The sequence below is a fragment of the Balaenoptera musculus genome, chromosome X (genome assembly GCF_009873245.2).
Source record: "Balaenoptera musculus isolate JJ_BM4_2016_0621 chromosome X, mBalMus1.pri.v3, whole genome shotgun sequence".
NCBI lineage: Eukaryota > Metazoa > Chordata > Mammalia > Artiodactyla > Balaenopteridae > Balaenoptera > Balaenoptera musculus.
This window is the reverse complement of record NC_045806.1, coordinates 126268300-126282159: the sequence shown is the minus strand read 5'-3', so window position 1 is coordinate 126282159 and position 13860 is coordinate 126268300. Positions and strand designations below refer to the sequence as shown.

Below are 13860 nucleotides of genomic sequence, written 5' to 3'. Positions count from 1 at the left end.
TAGAAGTTTGAAAAGAAAATATTTCTTCCAGTCTTTGACTTGTGCTTTTATTCTTTTAACAGTGTCTTTGAAAAAGAGAAGTTTTAAATTTTGATGAGTCTAACTCAACAATTTGTTCTTTTATAGTTTGTGACTTTTATGTCATATCTAAAAAAGATTTTGCTTGACCCAAAGTCACAGACATTTTCTCCTATGTTTTCTTCTAGAAATTTTAGTCTTAGGTTTTACATTTAGGTCTATGATCTATTCTGAGTTAATTTTTGTATAAGGTGTGAAGTAAGGGTTGGAGTAGCATGTTTCAGCATATGTCTATCTAATTGTTCCAGCACAATTTTTTGAAAAGCCTATATTTTCTACACTGCATTATCACCATGGTTGAAAATCAATTGACCATATATGTCTGGGCATATTTTTTAACTCTCCATGCTGTTCCATTGATTGATGTATAAATATTTGCAAGTGAAGCAACTGACAAAGGATTAATCTCCAAAATGTACAAGCAGCTCATGCAGCTCAATATCAAAAAAACAAACAACCCAATCCAAAAACAGGCAGAAGACCTAAACAGACATTTCTCCAAAGAAGTTATACAGATTGCCAACAAACACATGAAAAGATGCTCAACATCACTAATCATTAGAGAAATGCAAATCAAAACTACAATGAGGTATCACCTCACACCAGTCAGAATGGCCATCATCAAAAAATCTACAAACGATAAATGCTGGAGAGGGTGTGGAGAAAGGGGAGCCCTCTTACACTGTTGGTGGGAATGTAAATTGGTACAGCCGCTATGGAGAACTGTATGGAGCTTCCTTAAAAAACTCAAATATTCTTTTACTGTTTTGATCGATGTACTTTTATAGTAAATCTTGAAATACTGAAATCCTATAATAGAGTTCTCCAAATTAAGAATGCATTAAAAATTTTGTTTTGGCTATTTTATTTAGCTCTTTTGCCTTTCCATACAAATTTCAGAATCAATTCATGAATTTCTACCAAAAAAATCCTTAGATTTTATTTAGGACTGTGTTTAATCTGTAGAACTGTTTAGGAAGAATTAACTCTGCCTTAGCTTCCACTTCCCCTTTATAGTGAGGTCTGAAATTCAGCCAGATATGAAAGTTTAGGTTCTTCTCAGGCCTTTTCTGAGCATATGTCAAGCCCTGGGCATGTGTGTGGACTTATCAATCCCTTGGTATATGTTGGAAGTTTATAAAAATCCTTATTCACCCAAGTATCTCCTTTTCTAAACTTTTTCTTCTCAGGCTTTTCAGTCTGTCTATTGCTTGTCCCAACTGTTATCCCTAGCCCCAGGCTGCTGCTGTCAATATTTTTGTCTTTAAATGCTTTTGACAGTGCCTCTCAGGAAGCAGCCCCAGCACTAGGAATGATTCCATTTGAGTGAAACAAAGTCAAGCCATTGCATCCCTCTTTCAAAAAGGGGTTAAGGGTTTCGACCTGCCATTCAGAATAAGATTTATATTGCCGCTCTGGGGGTTGTGGGATATAGGTGGGTGAAGTACCTTTTTTCTTCATCACATATTCCCCTGGTGGATATAAGTTTTTGACTAGATTCTAGAGTTCTGTAAAGGTTGATTCTGACAGTTTTTCCAAGCTTATTAGTTGTTTTTATGGAGAGAGCCCTAGATTTCCTTACTCTGCCACTTTTGGTGACATTACTCTTCTATTTTTCCTGATATTCATAGATTTTGTCTTTATGTTGTTTGGTCAGTCTGACTAGAGGTTTGTCAATTTTTCAATTTTTTTCAAGGAACCAGTTTTTAATTTCACTGATTTCCTCTATCTTTTTTCTATTTTTAATTCTACTTGTTTTTTTAATGTGTTTCTTTTTTTATATTTCTAGTTATTGAGATGGAAGCTTAGATTATGGACTTTTTGAGTCTTCTTTTTTCCTAAAGTAGATATTTAATGCTATACATTTCCCTCTATGTATTTCTTTATGAGCATCCCACAGCTTTGATGTGTTGTATTTTTATTTTTATTGAGTTCACTATATTTTGAAACATCACTTATTACTTCTTTCTTGATCCACGGGTTATTTAGAAGAGTGTTCTTTAATTTCCAAATATTAGGAAAGATATTTTTCTGTATTAATTACTATTTTTATTCTTTTATGGTTACTGATCATAGTTTATATGACTTTAGTTCTTTTAAATTTGTTAAGGTTTGTTTTATGGGCTATCTTGGTGAATGTCCCAATGTACTTGAAAACATTGGATATTCTTCTGTTGGGGGTAGAGTGTTCTATAAATGTCAATTAGGTGACACCGGTTGATAATATTGTTCAGGTCTTCCATACATTTACTAATTTTGTCTGTACACATTCTATCAATTGTTGAAAGAGGAATGTTGAAGTATCCAACAATAATTTTGGAGTTTTAAATTTCCTATTTGAATTCCATCAGTTTTTGTGTCATATATTTTGAAGTTCCATTGTTGGATATCACATTTAGCCTCGTAATATCTTACTTGTGATTTAATTATGTAAATCCCTCTTCATCTTTGGTAATTTTCCTTGTTCTACAGTATAGTTCTTTGATTTTAATATAGCCACCACATCTCTCTTTTGATTAGTGTCTACATTATATATATTTTCCATTCTTTTAATATATTTATATCTTTATATTTAAAGTGAGCATCATGTACACAGAATGTTTGGCTCTTTTTTTTCCAATCTGACAACCTCTGGCTTTGTATGTTTAGACCACCTACAATTAATATATTTATTGACATGGTTATGTTTAGATTCATCATTTTATTATTTGTTTTGTTTGTCCCCTCTGTTTTTATGTTAATCTACTTTCCTTTTACTGAATATTTTTGAAATATTTGAACATCTTTATTTTATCTATTGCCTTTTTAGAAATATTTCTTTATGAGATTCATTGGTTGCTATAGGGATTACCATTTTCACAGCTAAGGTTTCACAGTCTTCTTAGAGTTAATATTGTTCCACTTCCAGTAAAGTGTAGAAAGTAGTCTTGTAACAATATCGGTCCATTGCCCATCCAAAGTACCTTTATGTTATGGGTGTCTTAACTATTATATCAACATTCATTAAAAACCACATGAGACAATGTTTGAATTTTTTATTTCAGCAGTCATAACTATTTTAAAGAAATTAAGAAAGAACAATTTTTTTAACATATATCCAGAATTTCCATATCTGTTGTTTTTCCTTTATTCCTGACAATCTAATTTCCCCCCAGCATTATTTCCCTTAAGCCTGAAGAATTTCTGTAGAATTTCTTATAGAATAACTCTGCTGGTGACAAATTCCCTTGTCTTTTTAAATCTCAGAATGTCTCCTGAAGCTTTTTTTTTTTTTTTACATCTTTATTGGAGTATAATTGCTTTACAATGTTCTGTTAGTTTTTGCTGTGTAACAAAGTGAATCAGTTATATGTATACATACATCCCCATATCCCCTCCCTCTTTAGCCTCCCTCCCACCCTCCCTGTCCCATCCCTCTAAGTGGTCACAAAGCACCGAGCTGATTTCCCTGTGCTATGCAGCTGCTTCCTACTAGCTAGCTATTTTACGTTTGGTAGTGTATATATGTCAATGCTACTCTCTCACTTCGTCCCACCTTCCCCTCCCCCACTGTGTCCTCAAGTCCATTCTCTATGTCTGTGTCTGTATTCCTGTCCTGCCCCTAGGTTCATCAGAACCATTTTATTTTAGATTCCATATATATGTGTTAGCATACGGTATTTGTTTTTTTCTTTCTGACTGACTTCACTCTGTATGACAGACTCTAGGTCCATCCACCTCACTACAAATAACTCAATTTCATTTCTTTTTATGGCTGAGTAATATTCCATTGTATATATGTGCCACATCTTCTTTATCCATTCATCTGTTGATGGACACTTAAGTCGCTGAAGCATATTTTTATTGGGTATAGAGTTCTGAGGTTAACAGTTGTTTTCTTTAAGCATATTAAAGATTCTGTTTCACTATTGTCTGTGAATTGATGATATAGCTTCAGTCTTTCAAGTAGTTGTTCTCCTTCATAGACTGTGTGATTTTCCAATACCTTCTTTCAAGATTTTTCTTCATCTTTGTTATATAGCAGTTTGATTATTATATGTCTAGGCAATCGTTTCTTCTTCTTTTTTTTTTTTTTCTTTTCTGTTTAGGGTCTGTAGAATGGCTTGATTCTGTAAACTTATGTGTTCTACCAAACTTGAAAAGTTTCTGAGCACTATCTCTTCAAGTATATTTTTTCTTTACTAATTTCTTTCCCCTCTCCTTCTGGAATTCCACTGCTCTATGTGTTGGACATTATCATATCATTCAGCATAGCCTTGAGTTTCTGTTGATATTTTTTCAGACATTTTGTTGCTATTCTTCACATTGGATAATTTCTGTCAATTTCACTGACTCTTTCCTTTGTCATCTCCATTCTGCTATTGAGACCATCCAGTGATTTTTTTATTTTTGTAATTGCATTTTTTATTGCTAAATTTTCAAATTGGTTATTTTTATATTTCCTAATTTTTCTGTGAAAACTTCATTTTTCTGTTTATTTTAAATGTATTTTCATTTACCTCATGGAGCTTAGTTACAATAACCATTTAAAAATCTTTGACTGAAATTTTCAGCATTTGAATCATGTTACAGTTGACATTTGTTGATTGTCTTTTCCCTTGAGAATTGGTAACATTTTTCTGGTTCTTTCTAAGTAAAATAATGCTGAATTGTATTCTGGACATTTTGACTATTATTTGGAGTCTTAGTCCTGTTATAATGCTTTGGAGAATGTTGAATTTTTTTTCTTGTTTGTTTTAGCAGACAATCAACTTAGTTAAAAAGCAAGGTCTGCCTTGCTTTCTGTGGGTGGTGATGCCCATCTCTTTCAGTTTTCAAAGCCTTTGCTATGATACATTTGGTTTATGTCACACACGTATCACTGAGGGGATAGTCCTAAGGCTTGGTCCGTGGTTTACATATTAATTCATAGTTCAATTATCAAAATCTTTGCTATGTGGTTTTGAGTCTGTCCTATACTTGTGCTATTCAGGATTCATGTGAAATTTAGGTGGTGGTTTAAATCATAGTGTACTTCTCAAAGCCTTTGACATGCTGCCTTCAGTCTGTCCTAGGCATGTGCTTAAGGGTAAACCTATGATTTGTGAGGGTTCATATAAAGAATTAGTGGATCCTCTTCTTTAACCCTCTATACTCTGGGATTCCCCACACTCTCTGGTCTACAGTGGCCCTTTCCCCTAATTCTCTGGCAAGACAGATTTTTTAAATCAGAGTTTTAGCTGTTTGTGCCACTGTCCCACTATGCAGCTTTGCCTTTGAGGCAGAACTGCAAGAGAAAAGAAGAAGAAAAAAAAAAAAACCAACAGGAAACGTATTTCCCTGTAGGGTGCTTCTCCAAGTCGTGATGCCCCTCTATAATCTACCTGTTCTTTTTTACTTTTCAGAGTCCTTGGGTAGTCGCTTTTATATTTCATCCAGAGATTTTTATTTATAATCATTGGGAGAGAAAGACTGTAATGCACTTATTCCACCATGCCAGAAACCAGTTTAGTTTTGTTTTAATTTTAGTTTTTCATCCTCTTTTTTCTTACTGTCTTGTGGTTTTATAGTTTGCTTCTACTCTGATCCCTGTTCCAAACTGGACTTATAACAGTATTTTTGAAGTTTCTTCTCCATTGTGATATTGCTGATCCATTCCTGGTCCAACAAGCCACTTAGCTCAATTTCTAATCCCAAGACTATGTTTTTGTATATCATGTCATCCCCACCCACCTCCCTAGCCCATGCCTGCTGCCTCAAACAGAGTCATACCCTGGGCATCAGTTCATCTTCACTTTTTCTAGCCTCTCTACAAGGAGAGCCCCAGCTCTGACCAGTGAGTACTCAGCCTGCTTCCATTCTCCTCTTTTGTACAGAGAAATATTTTAGTTTCTTTTACTTTACTTCTTATTTTCAGACCCATATCTCTGGCTTCAATATTACTTACACCTTTGATTTGTGACTGTTCCATGATATTTTGATCTTTTATTTGGAACAATTATATCTTTTTTTATTATATCATTTATATTTTATCTCTCATTATAGTGTGTTTATTACCTGTGCCATCTTATCTGGAAGTTCCAAACATTTCTTAAGAATGACAGTGTATGTGCCTCTGGTAGCCTCTTCTAATCTATTATGGCCAATATTTTTAATATTGGAATCATAACAAAATTGATTCTCTTTTTTACAGATAAAGAAATTAAGGTATAGTTAACTTGAGGTAGGACCAGGATTAACCCAAGTCTCCAGAGTCCTATACCAAAGTTTTTGCACTTATTAATTTTACATTTAAGCTAAAAATCAGTAGGCCCTGGAAAAATACCAGAGCATCCTTGTAACATTTTAGAATATTTCAGCTGTTTTAAAGATTCTATTGCTTTCCCCCTGACTTTCAACTTGTTCTGGCTCAAGGATGTGCCTTTAGAGTGGAGAAGACATTGTGTAGTTGGCCTCCAACTTATTTTTTGGTCATTATTTGAGCACTGCTTCAAATTCCCTCTCTAATTTTGTTATAATATTGCCCCAAGGAAATCCTACTAGCTCTTGGAAGTGATCTCAATTTTCAGTGAAGGGCTATGAACCGCTGAAGAGGCTGCTCTCTGATGGTTTTATTTCTTCCATACCTGTTACTGAAATTTCTTTCTATGTGGGTGACTAGTTCCACACATCTGCCCATCATTTTCTCTGGAGCTCCAAATCCTAATATTGCCTTTGGTCCACATCACAAGGAAGGGATGTCTCTAGAAAGGTCTGAGGGCAAAGATATTCTAGGAAGGTCCTTCTATAGACCTATATTAATGCCACTAGAAGCACTGAGCACAGAAACCTGTTCTGAGAAAAGCCTGGATATTATTACTTTTTTCCTACCCCTTTCTTTACTACATTAGTGCTTATTTCTTGTTTTTGCCACTGTCCTATCTCTTCTTCAGTTCTAATTTAGTGCCTCTGATCTACTCTGGGCTTAGAAACCACAAGACCAAAGAAACAGAGCATATTTTTTGAAATGGATTTTAGGGATCTCTGTGCCGAAACTTCATATTCTAGTTAAGGAAACCTAGGCTCAAGGAGATAAAAATCTCATTCAGGATCATAGTAGTTTGTCAGTAGCACTACCTGACCTTGTACCAAGATCTTCTGAAATCAGGTTCAATGCTTTTTCCAGTACACGCTGGGTAAATATTGAGTTAGGTAACAAATAATAGGTGTACAGGAAAGGGAAAAGGAAAAGTTGGAGGAGGGAAACATCTAGAATGAGTGACAAACAAATGGGACCATTTGAATTGACACTTGAAATATGTGTTGGTACTTTACAAATTAAATGTTAAATGCCAGATTAAAGAATGAGATAATGATGAGGAAGATGAAATGCTGAGGGTGATAGCCCAGGAATCAGTGTTTTTGTGGAACCAGTGAATGAAGTGGAGTGATCTGAATGGTGTGTACTGCCCACCAACTGTAACTGGCTTGGGACTGAAAGATGAATTTTGGGGGTGCATTAAGACTGAAATTCTTACTGGTGTTTTGTTATAAACATATGTTACATGTAGCTAGCTATTAAGATTTGCTGTACATTCCAGGTGCCAGACACTAGATGAAGTAGCATAAACACAGTGCTAGACCTCTAGCCTACCAAATGTCAAAAGTTATGAGCTTTGCCCAGACAGCCTGCAAAAGGGGGTATGAGTCAATTGCATAGCTTAGATTAGAACTTAGGACCTCTAATACAGAGTTTTGTCATATCAGCTTCCTTAAGCCATCTGTCTGTGATTCCTCTGAAGAGCTTATCTGTGATTAATGCTATGGGGGGGGGGTGTCACTGAGTACTTACAGTATCTCGGTCCCCAAGGTTTGTAAAAGACCATTAACAGAACAGAGCACTCCAGCTCTCAGATCTCCGAGAGCCTCTCCATAAGTCATTGTAGCCCACTCCCTAAATCCATGTTGCTAGCAGACCCAGCTAGTCACATGGGAGCTCATTTCTAGTAGCTTAGTCTCTCTTCAACATGAAAAGTGTACACAATAACAAACACTTATTCTCTAAAATTCCCAGTGGTATGGATGTAGGAAAACAGAAAAGTCAGGACTTTGTTCTTTTAGTCAAAGTCCCAATCCTTAAAGCCTCACTATTGTCAGGAAGACCGTTATTGGGAAGGATTGAAGAGTCCGTCACAGCCTGTAATGAGATAAAGGGGTATGGTTGGCTTTTGTTCATATCATTCATCGTATGATCCTGTCTCTAATAGAACTGTGACAAAGTTTCATCACAAAACATATTTCAGAGTGCCAGTAAAAAAATCAGACCCAATCCAGAGGAAAGTGAATGTGGGATAGTGAGGTTGCTTAAAACCATGTCAAAAGAGGGGAGACACAAAGGAAGTCAGGATATTTAATCTGGAAAGGAACAAGAAGAGAAGACTTAGGTGTACCATGATCACTTTCCTTCAATCTCTGAAGGTCTTTAACTCTCAAAAGAACAAGAAGCAGATTTTGTTGTGTGGATCCAAAGGGCAGTACTAAGACCAATGTTTATGTGTGTGCTGGAGTGGAGAAGCTAGAGTTGGGGAAACTACTCTGGTTTCTGCTCAGAGGAGAAAATTCATGGCTTCTTGGGGATCTATTTGAATTCAAACTAGAAAATACAGTTTGTATGAGCAACATAGTCAATATAAGCACAGTGATCACTTGCTGATTGGCGTATCTTTACTCTTTCAGATCAAAAGCAAGCTGGAATGACATTAGGAACTGGTTGATAAGTTCCCCACCAATGGGAGTCCCACTGAGGGCTAAGGGCATGTTTGTTTAGCTTTCAATACCACAGTAAATTTGCAAAAGGAAAAGATAATTCTATTCACCTTTGGTTTCAGAAGGTAATATTGGAAGGAAATTGAATCTCCAAAGTAAATAAAAAAGAACCAAGGAGCATTGGAAAATATTTGTTAAAAAAAAAAAGAAAAGAAAAAAACTCATTTCCCAATTAAATCATTTTTCACATTTGAAAAATGAGAAGGCTGTGAACAGGGGCTAGACTATGAACTGTAGCCCTCATCAGTTTTAGTCTAATTCACTGGTCTTTTCATTTAATTAAATGAAATAGCGAACTTCTAATCATTCCTTCACACAGAGGAGCTGAAGTGGTGGGTGGATACTTTCTTCTTTGTCTGGGACTGAGGACCTTAGACTTCTGGGTGAGTTCTGTCCACTTGGCCTTATAGGTGTCTCATATGGTCTTGCCTCTGGAACAGTATTAAGCAGCAGCAGCAGCTAACATATATTAAACACTGGATTTATTCTAACTACTGGTCTCAATACTGTCTCCTTAAATCCTCAGAGCAATTCTGAGGTGCATGCTATCATTATTCCAATTTTCCAGATGAAGAAACAGCCATAGAGAAGTTAAGTGACAAAAGGCGCACAAAGAGTAAATGGCAGAACCTAAATTCAAACCCAGTTAGTCATGCTTTCAATCACTGTACAATACTTCTGCAGGGTACTTCTGTGTGTTGTCACATACCCTGCTCCAAGGCAGCTGGATTTCCTAGTCAAAAAATGGGATTTAGTCATTGGGGCTTTGTGGTCTCTGTGTGCAACACTGGGGGAATGTCAATATACACTACCAAATGTAAAGAGATAGCTAATGGGAAGCAGCCACACAGCACAGGGAGATGAGCTTGGTGCTTTGTGTCCACCTAGAGGGGTGGGATAGGGAGGGTGGGAGGGAGATGCAAGAGGGAGGAGATATGGGGATATATGCTTATGTATAGCTGATTTACTTTATTATACAGTAGAAACTAACACACCATTGTAAAGCAGTTATACTCCAATAAAGATGTTAAAAAAATGTTTTTTGATGTGGACCGTTTTCTTAAAGTCTTTATTGAATTTGTTACAATATTGCTTCTGTTTTATGTTTTGGGTTTTTGGCTGCGAGGCATGTGGGATCTTAGCTCCCCAACCAGGGAACGAACCCACACCCCCTGCATTGGAAGGTGAAGTCTTAACCACTGGATCGCCAGGGAAGTCCCAATGGGTGTCTTTTAAATGACAGTGAACAGTTGAGAGAGAGGAGGAATACCTTATTTGCGTTAAACCTTGTTGGGTTGCAACCCCCAGACCTGCAAGCCCTGTACTTTCCCAGCCTCGAGACCAAAGAAAGAGCCTGGAGTCAGCGACAGAGACATCAATGGTTTCATGGATAAGGGGAATCTTCCTTGTCTGAACCAAGGTCCTGGAGTGGCACCCCACCATGTGCAGCAGAGGTGGGCAGGACTTGGTGGCAGTCTTCACTCCCAGGTGGGATGGGGAGGGAGGTTACCAGTTACAGGAGGAATTGACTTTAGGTTGGTGCTTATTGGTTGCCAGGGAAACCAGTAGAGGGGTTCACCCCTCACCGCCCCTTTGATAAATCATCATAGTGGAGATAGTTCTGATCTAAAGATTAGATCATTAGCTGGGGCCAGAGGCAAGTACATAGGCATTTACTGATTAGGCCCTATGATTAAGGGAAGGTCAGTCATGTGAGTGGGTGTAGGTGAAGCAGGGACTGGTCGAGGAGGGGATGTACAGAGAGCAAGAGAACAGCCACGTTGGGTGGCCTGATTATACAAACCTCCTACCTTCCTCAGGCAGCAGAGAAAACTTGCCTTTTGCTACGATTGGGCACCTTTAGTCAGATGCTTTTTGCTTGGCCCTACTTTCAGAGTTCCTAGTTAGAGCAGAGAGAAAATTCAAATTTGTTTGATACCAAACCCTCATTGTACAAGAGAAAAGCCAAAAGGAGAAAAGTCTTAAGGCATTCAGCAAGTCGGGCAGAGATCCAGAACGCAAGCCTTCCCATCCCAGCCAAAGACTCTTCCTTTTCTACCTACAGTGACTCCATTCTCCTCTTAGAGCTAGAGCAGTCTCCTGACTTTATCACCACTATCTCTCTTCTCCTTTTTCTCCTATAGTCTGGGTCCCCTGTTTTGTTTTTGGTTTTGTTTTGGCTGTGCCAAGTGGCATGTGGGATCTTAGTTCTCCAACCAGGGATCGAACCTGCATCCCCTGCAGTGGAAGAACAGAGTCTTAACCACTGGACTGCCAGGGAAGTCCCTGGGTCCCCTGTTTTGAATCTGCATAGCTATCTTACAGTTTTACAGTTAAATTGGTTTAGAAAGTTGTTCTGTGTCTAACTATGTCCTGCCTGGACTATTGGATTCAAATGTAATTGTGGTCTCTCCCATTAATTAACTAATTTTGTTTTATGTACTTTGGGGTATGGCAATGTTTCCCCAGCCAATGAATCTGGCAGTGTATCTGAAGAGACAAGTGTTTAGGGGGCATGTTCTGCATTCTGAATTGTTGTCTCTTGTCCTTGAAGCACAGAAATATCTCTGAGGGAAGACTGTGCTCTAGATGAGAGCCCAAATATTTAAAACACAACTCTAGCTTCAGAGACATGTTATTTGCTGATTAAGCTTGGAAGTAGATTGTGTGTTTTGGTGTATTGACTACAGTGTCGATTATTATTAAATGATACTCATAGTTTCTTTTGAAAATGGAATGTTTGTGGATGTGTACAGTGGCCTTGAGTATACTTTGTGCCTGTGTAGGGGAATAGTGTATTAAGAGCCTAAGGGATGGCTCTGGAAAATGTGAAGTCAATAAGATATAAAGTACATCTGGGCTAGGACCCAGGACTGGATGAATATAGTGAATATGCTATAAATGGAGTACGTGTGTCCATTACCTCTCCATGGGAAAAAAGAAATAGTGTAATGTATAGCACAGGGAATATAACCAATATTTTACAATAACTTTAAATGGAGCATAATCTATAAAAATGTCAAATCACAATATTGTACACTTAAAACTAATATAATGTTTTAAATCAACTATACTTCAATTAAAAAGGAAATATAAATTTTAAAAATTAAAAAAATACTGCCATAGACTGCAATAACCAGCCTCATTATAGTATACATATATCAAGTCCTATGTGGGCTTTATTGGTATTAGCTGCACTACTGGTGTGCTCTACTGGGGTCAGGTATGCTGGGCTGGAGTGGATCTTGTTTGAATTTAGTGTAATGATGAGGTGTTTGGTAGGCTGGAATTGACTTTGCTAAGCTGAGGTAGGCTACCCTATACTCTGAGGTATGCTTGAGTGGGTGAGCTAGTCTGAGCTGCAATGGGGTAAACAGGGCTGATAGAAGGAGGAAAAGAGAAACTTAGCAGTGCAATAACTTCACTTCTCTGAGTATCATTTTCCAACTTGGCAAATATATATGTGATGAGATTCATCCATTAATACCGAAAATGTTCAGTGAGCACCATCTCAGTAACAGGCTCCTTTTCTATCTACTGAGGATACAGAGATAACAAAACAGGGACACTGCCCTTCAGGAGCTCTTGGGTTATGTGGCAAGACAGACGAGTAAATACACAGTTGCAATAGAAAAAAAAATGCAAAGAGAGTGTATCAGGTGATATCAATCATCTCCAAATCTCAGTCACTTAACCCAACAAAAGTACTTCTCATTGATGCAAAGTCTATTGTGGATCCAGGCAACTCTCCAGTGCCGTTGTCCTCCAAGTGTTGGGTCATCATTCCAGGCTGTTTCAGTCTTATAGTAGCTCCATATTAACATATGCTTCCATAGTGACCATGGCAGGTAGGGTCTTGCATTGGACATTAATTGTTGCAGCCAGGGAGGGACACATATTACTTCCTCCTACAACCAAAACCAGTCACACATCCCTTCCGTACTTTAAGTAGGAGTACAATCATCCTACGTCCCTGAAAGTGGAAAAGGGTTGGCTCTTGGAACATTTGTAACCTACCACAGGTAGGGATAATACCAGTGTGAGAGCCCAGCATGTGTGAATGTTAGAGATCTCGAAGGGCTCTCACTAAGCTTTGGAGTTTGGAGGTTCTGCCACCATTCTCAATGTTACCTAAAGGGATGGACTTTGTTCCTGTGCCTAGCATATTCTCTGTGAAGAAATAGTACAAGTGAGAGTTTTTTAAGGGGTTTTCCTACGATTGAACCAAGTATCCTTTCTTAGAAGTAACAAGTTCGCTATCATTTGGAGTACTGCACTGGACTCTCTCTGAGCTAAGGCAACAGGCTTTCATAACACTCTGCTTTTCTACTTTCTTTCAACCAGATGCAGTGACTGAAGTTAAGACTGATATCTACGTGACCAGTTTTGGCCCTGTGTCAGACACTGACATGGTAAGTATAGTTTCTGCAAAGGTAAAAGTGAAAGATGATGCAACAGATCAAAGAAAATAAATTGAGGTTTTCCTATGGCAGGGCCTTGGAGCTATATTCTAAGGAGAAGTCTTGTCTCATGAATGTCCTACCCTCATCATCCTACATTTAACTAAATCCATCTTTTGCCCTGCTCTTCCCACCTATTCTCATATCAAGCATATATCCCCCACCAGGAGTACCTTTCCCTTCTACAACATATCTTTCAAAATTCAGCTTTTCTCCCTATCCTCAATTAAACTTTGTCTGACCTCACACTTCACATTTCAGCACCACACACATATCAGCACAAATAGGTCATGTGAGGAGTGCACATGGTGGGGACTCTCAGTCTAGCAACTGGTAGTGTCATTCAAGAAGTCCAACCCCCCCTCCCCAAAAAAGAAGAAGTCCATTCCTTGCAAACAAGCCCTATTCAACGGGGAAGTGGATGGACCATGGTGATGTAAAGTGTTTGGAGGAAGAGTCAAACCTACTAGAAACGGGTCCTTCTACAGATGTGAGGATGAAGAGAGCATCAGAGCAGATTCAAGGAATAGGGTAGTAC

General features: G+C 37.9%; 1 protein-coding gene across 2 annotated transcripts in view; it reads left to right on the top strand.

The window, feature by feature from the left end:
- GABRA3 (gamma-aminobutyric acid type A receptor subunit alpha3) overlaps window positions 1-13860 on the top strand; it is a 220143-nt gene that overhangs the window by 120030 nt on the left and 86253 nt on the right. For both annotated transcript variants that reach the window (XM_036841158.1, XM_036841157.1), the window contains exon 4: window positions 13207-13274. In XM_036841158.1, the coding sequence (XP_036697053.1) occupies window positions 13207-13274 (68 nt within the window). The remainder of the gene's footprint in view (window positions 1-13206; window positions 13275-13860) is intronic.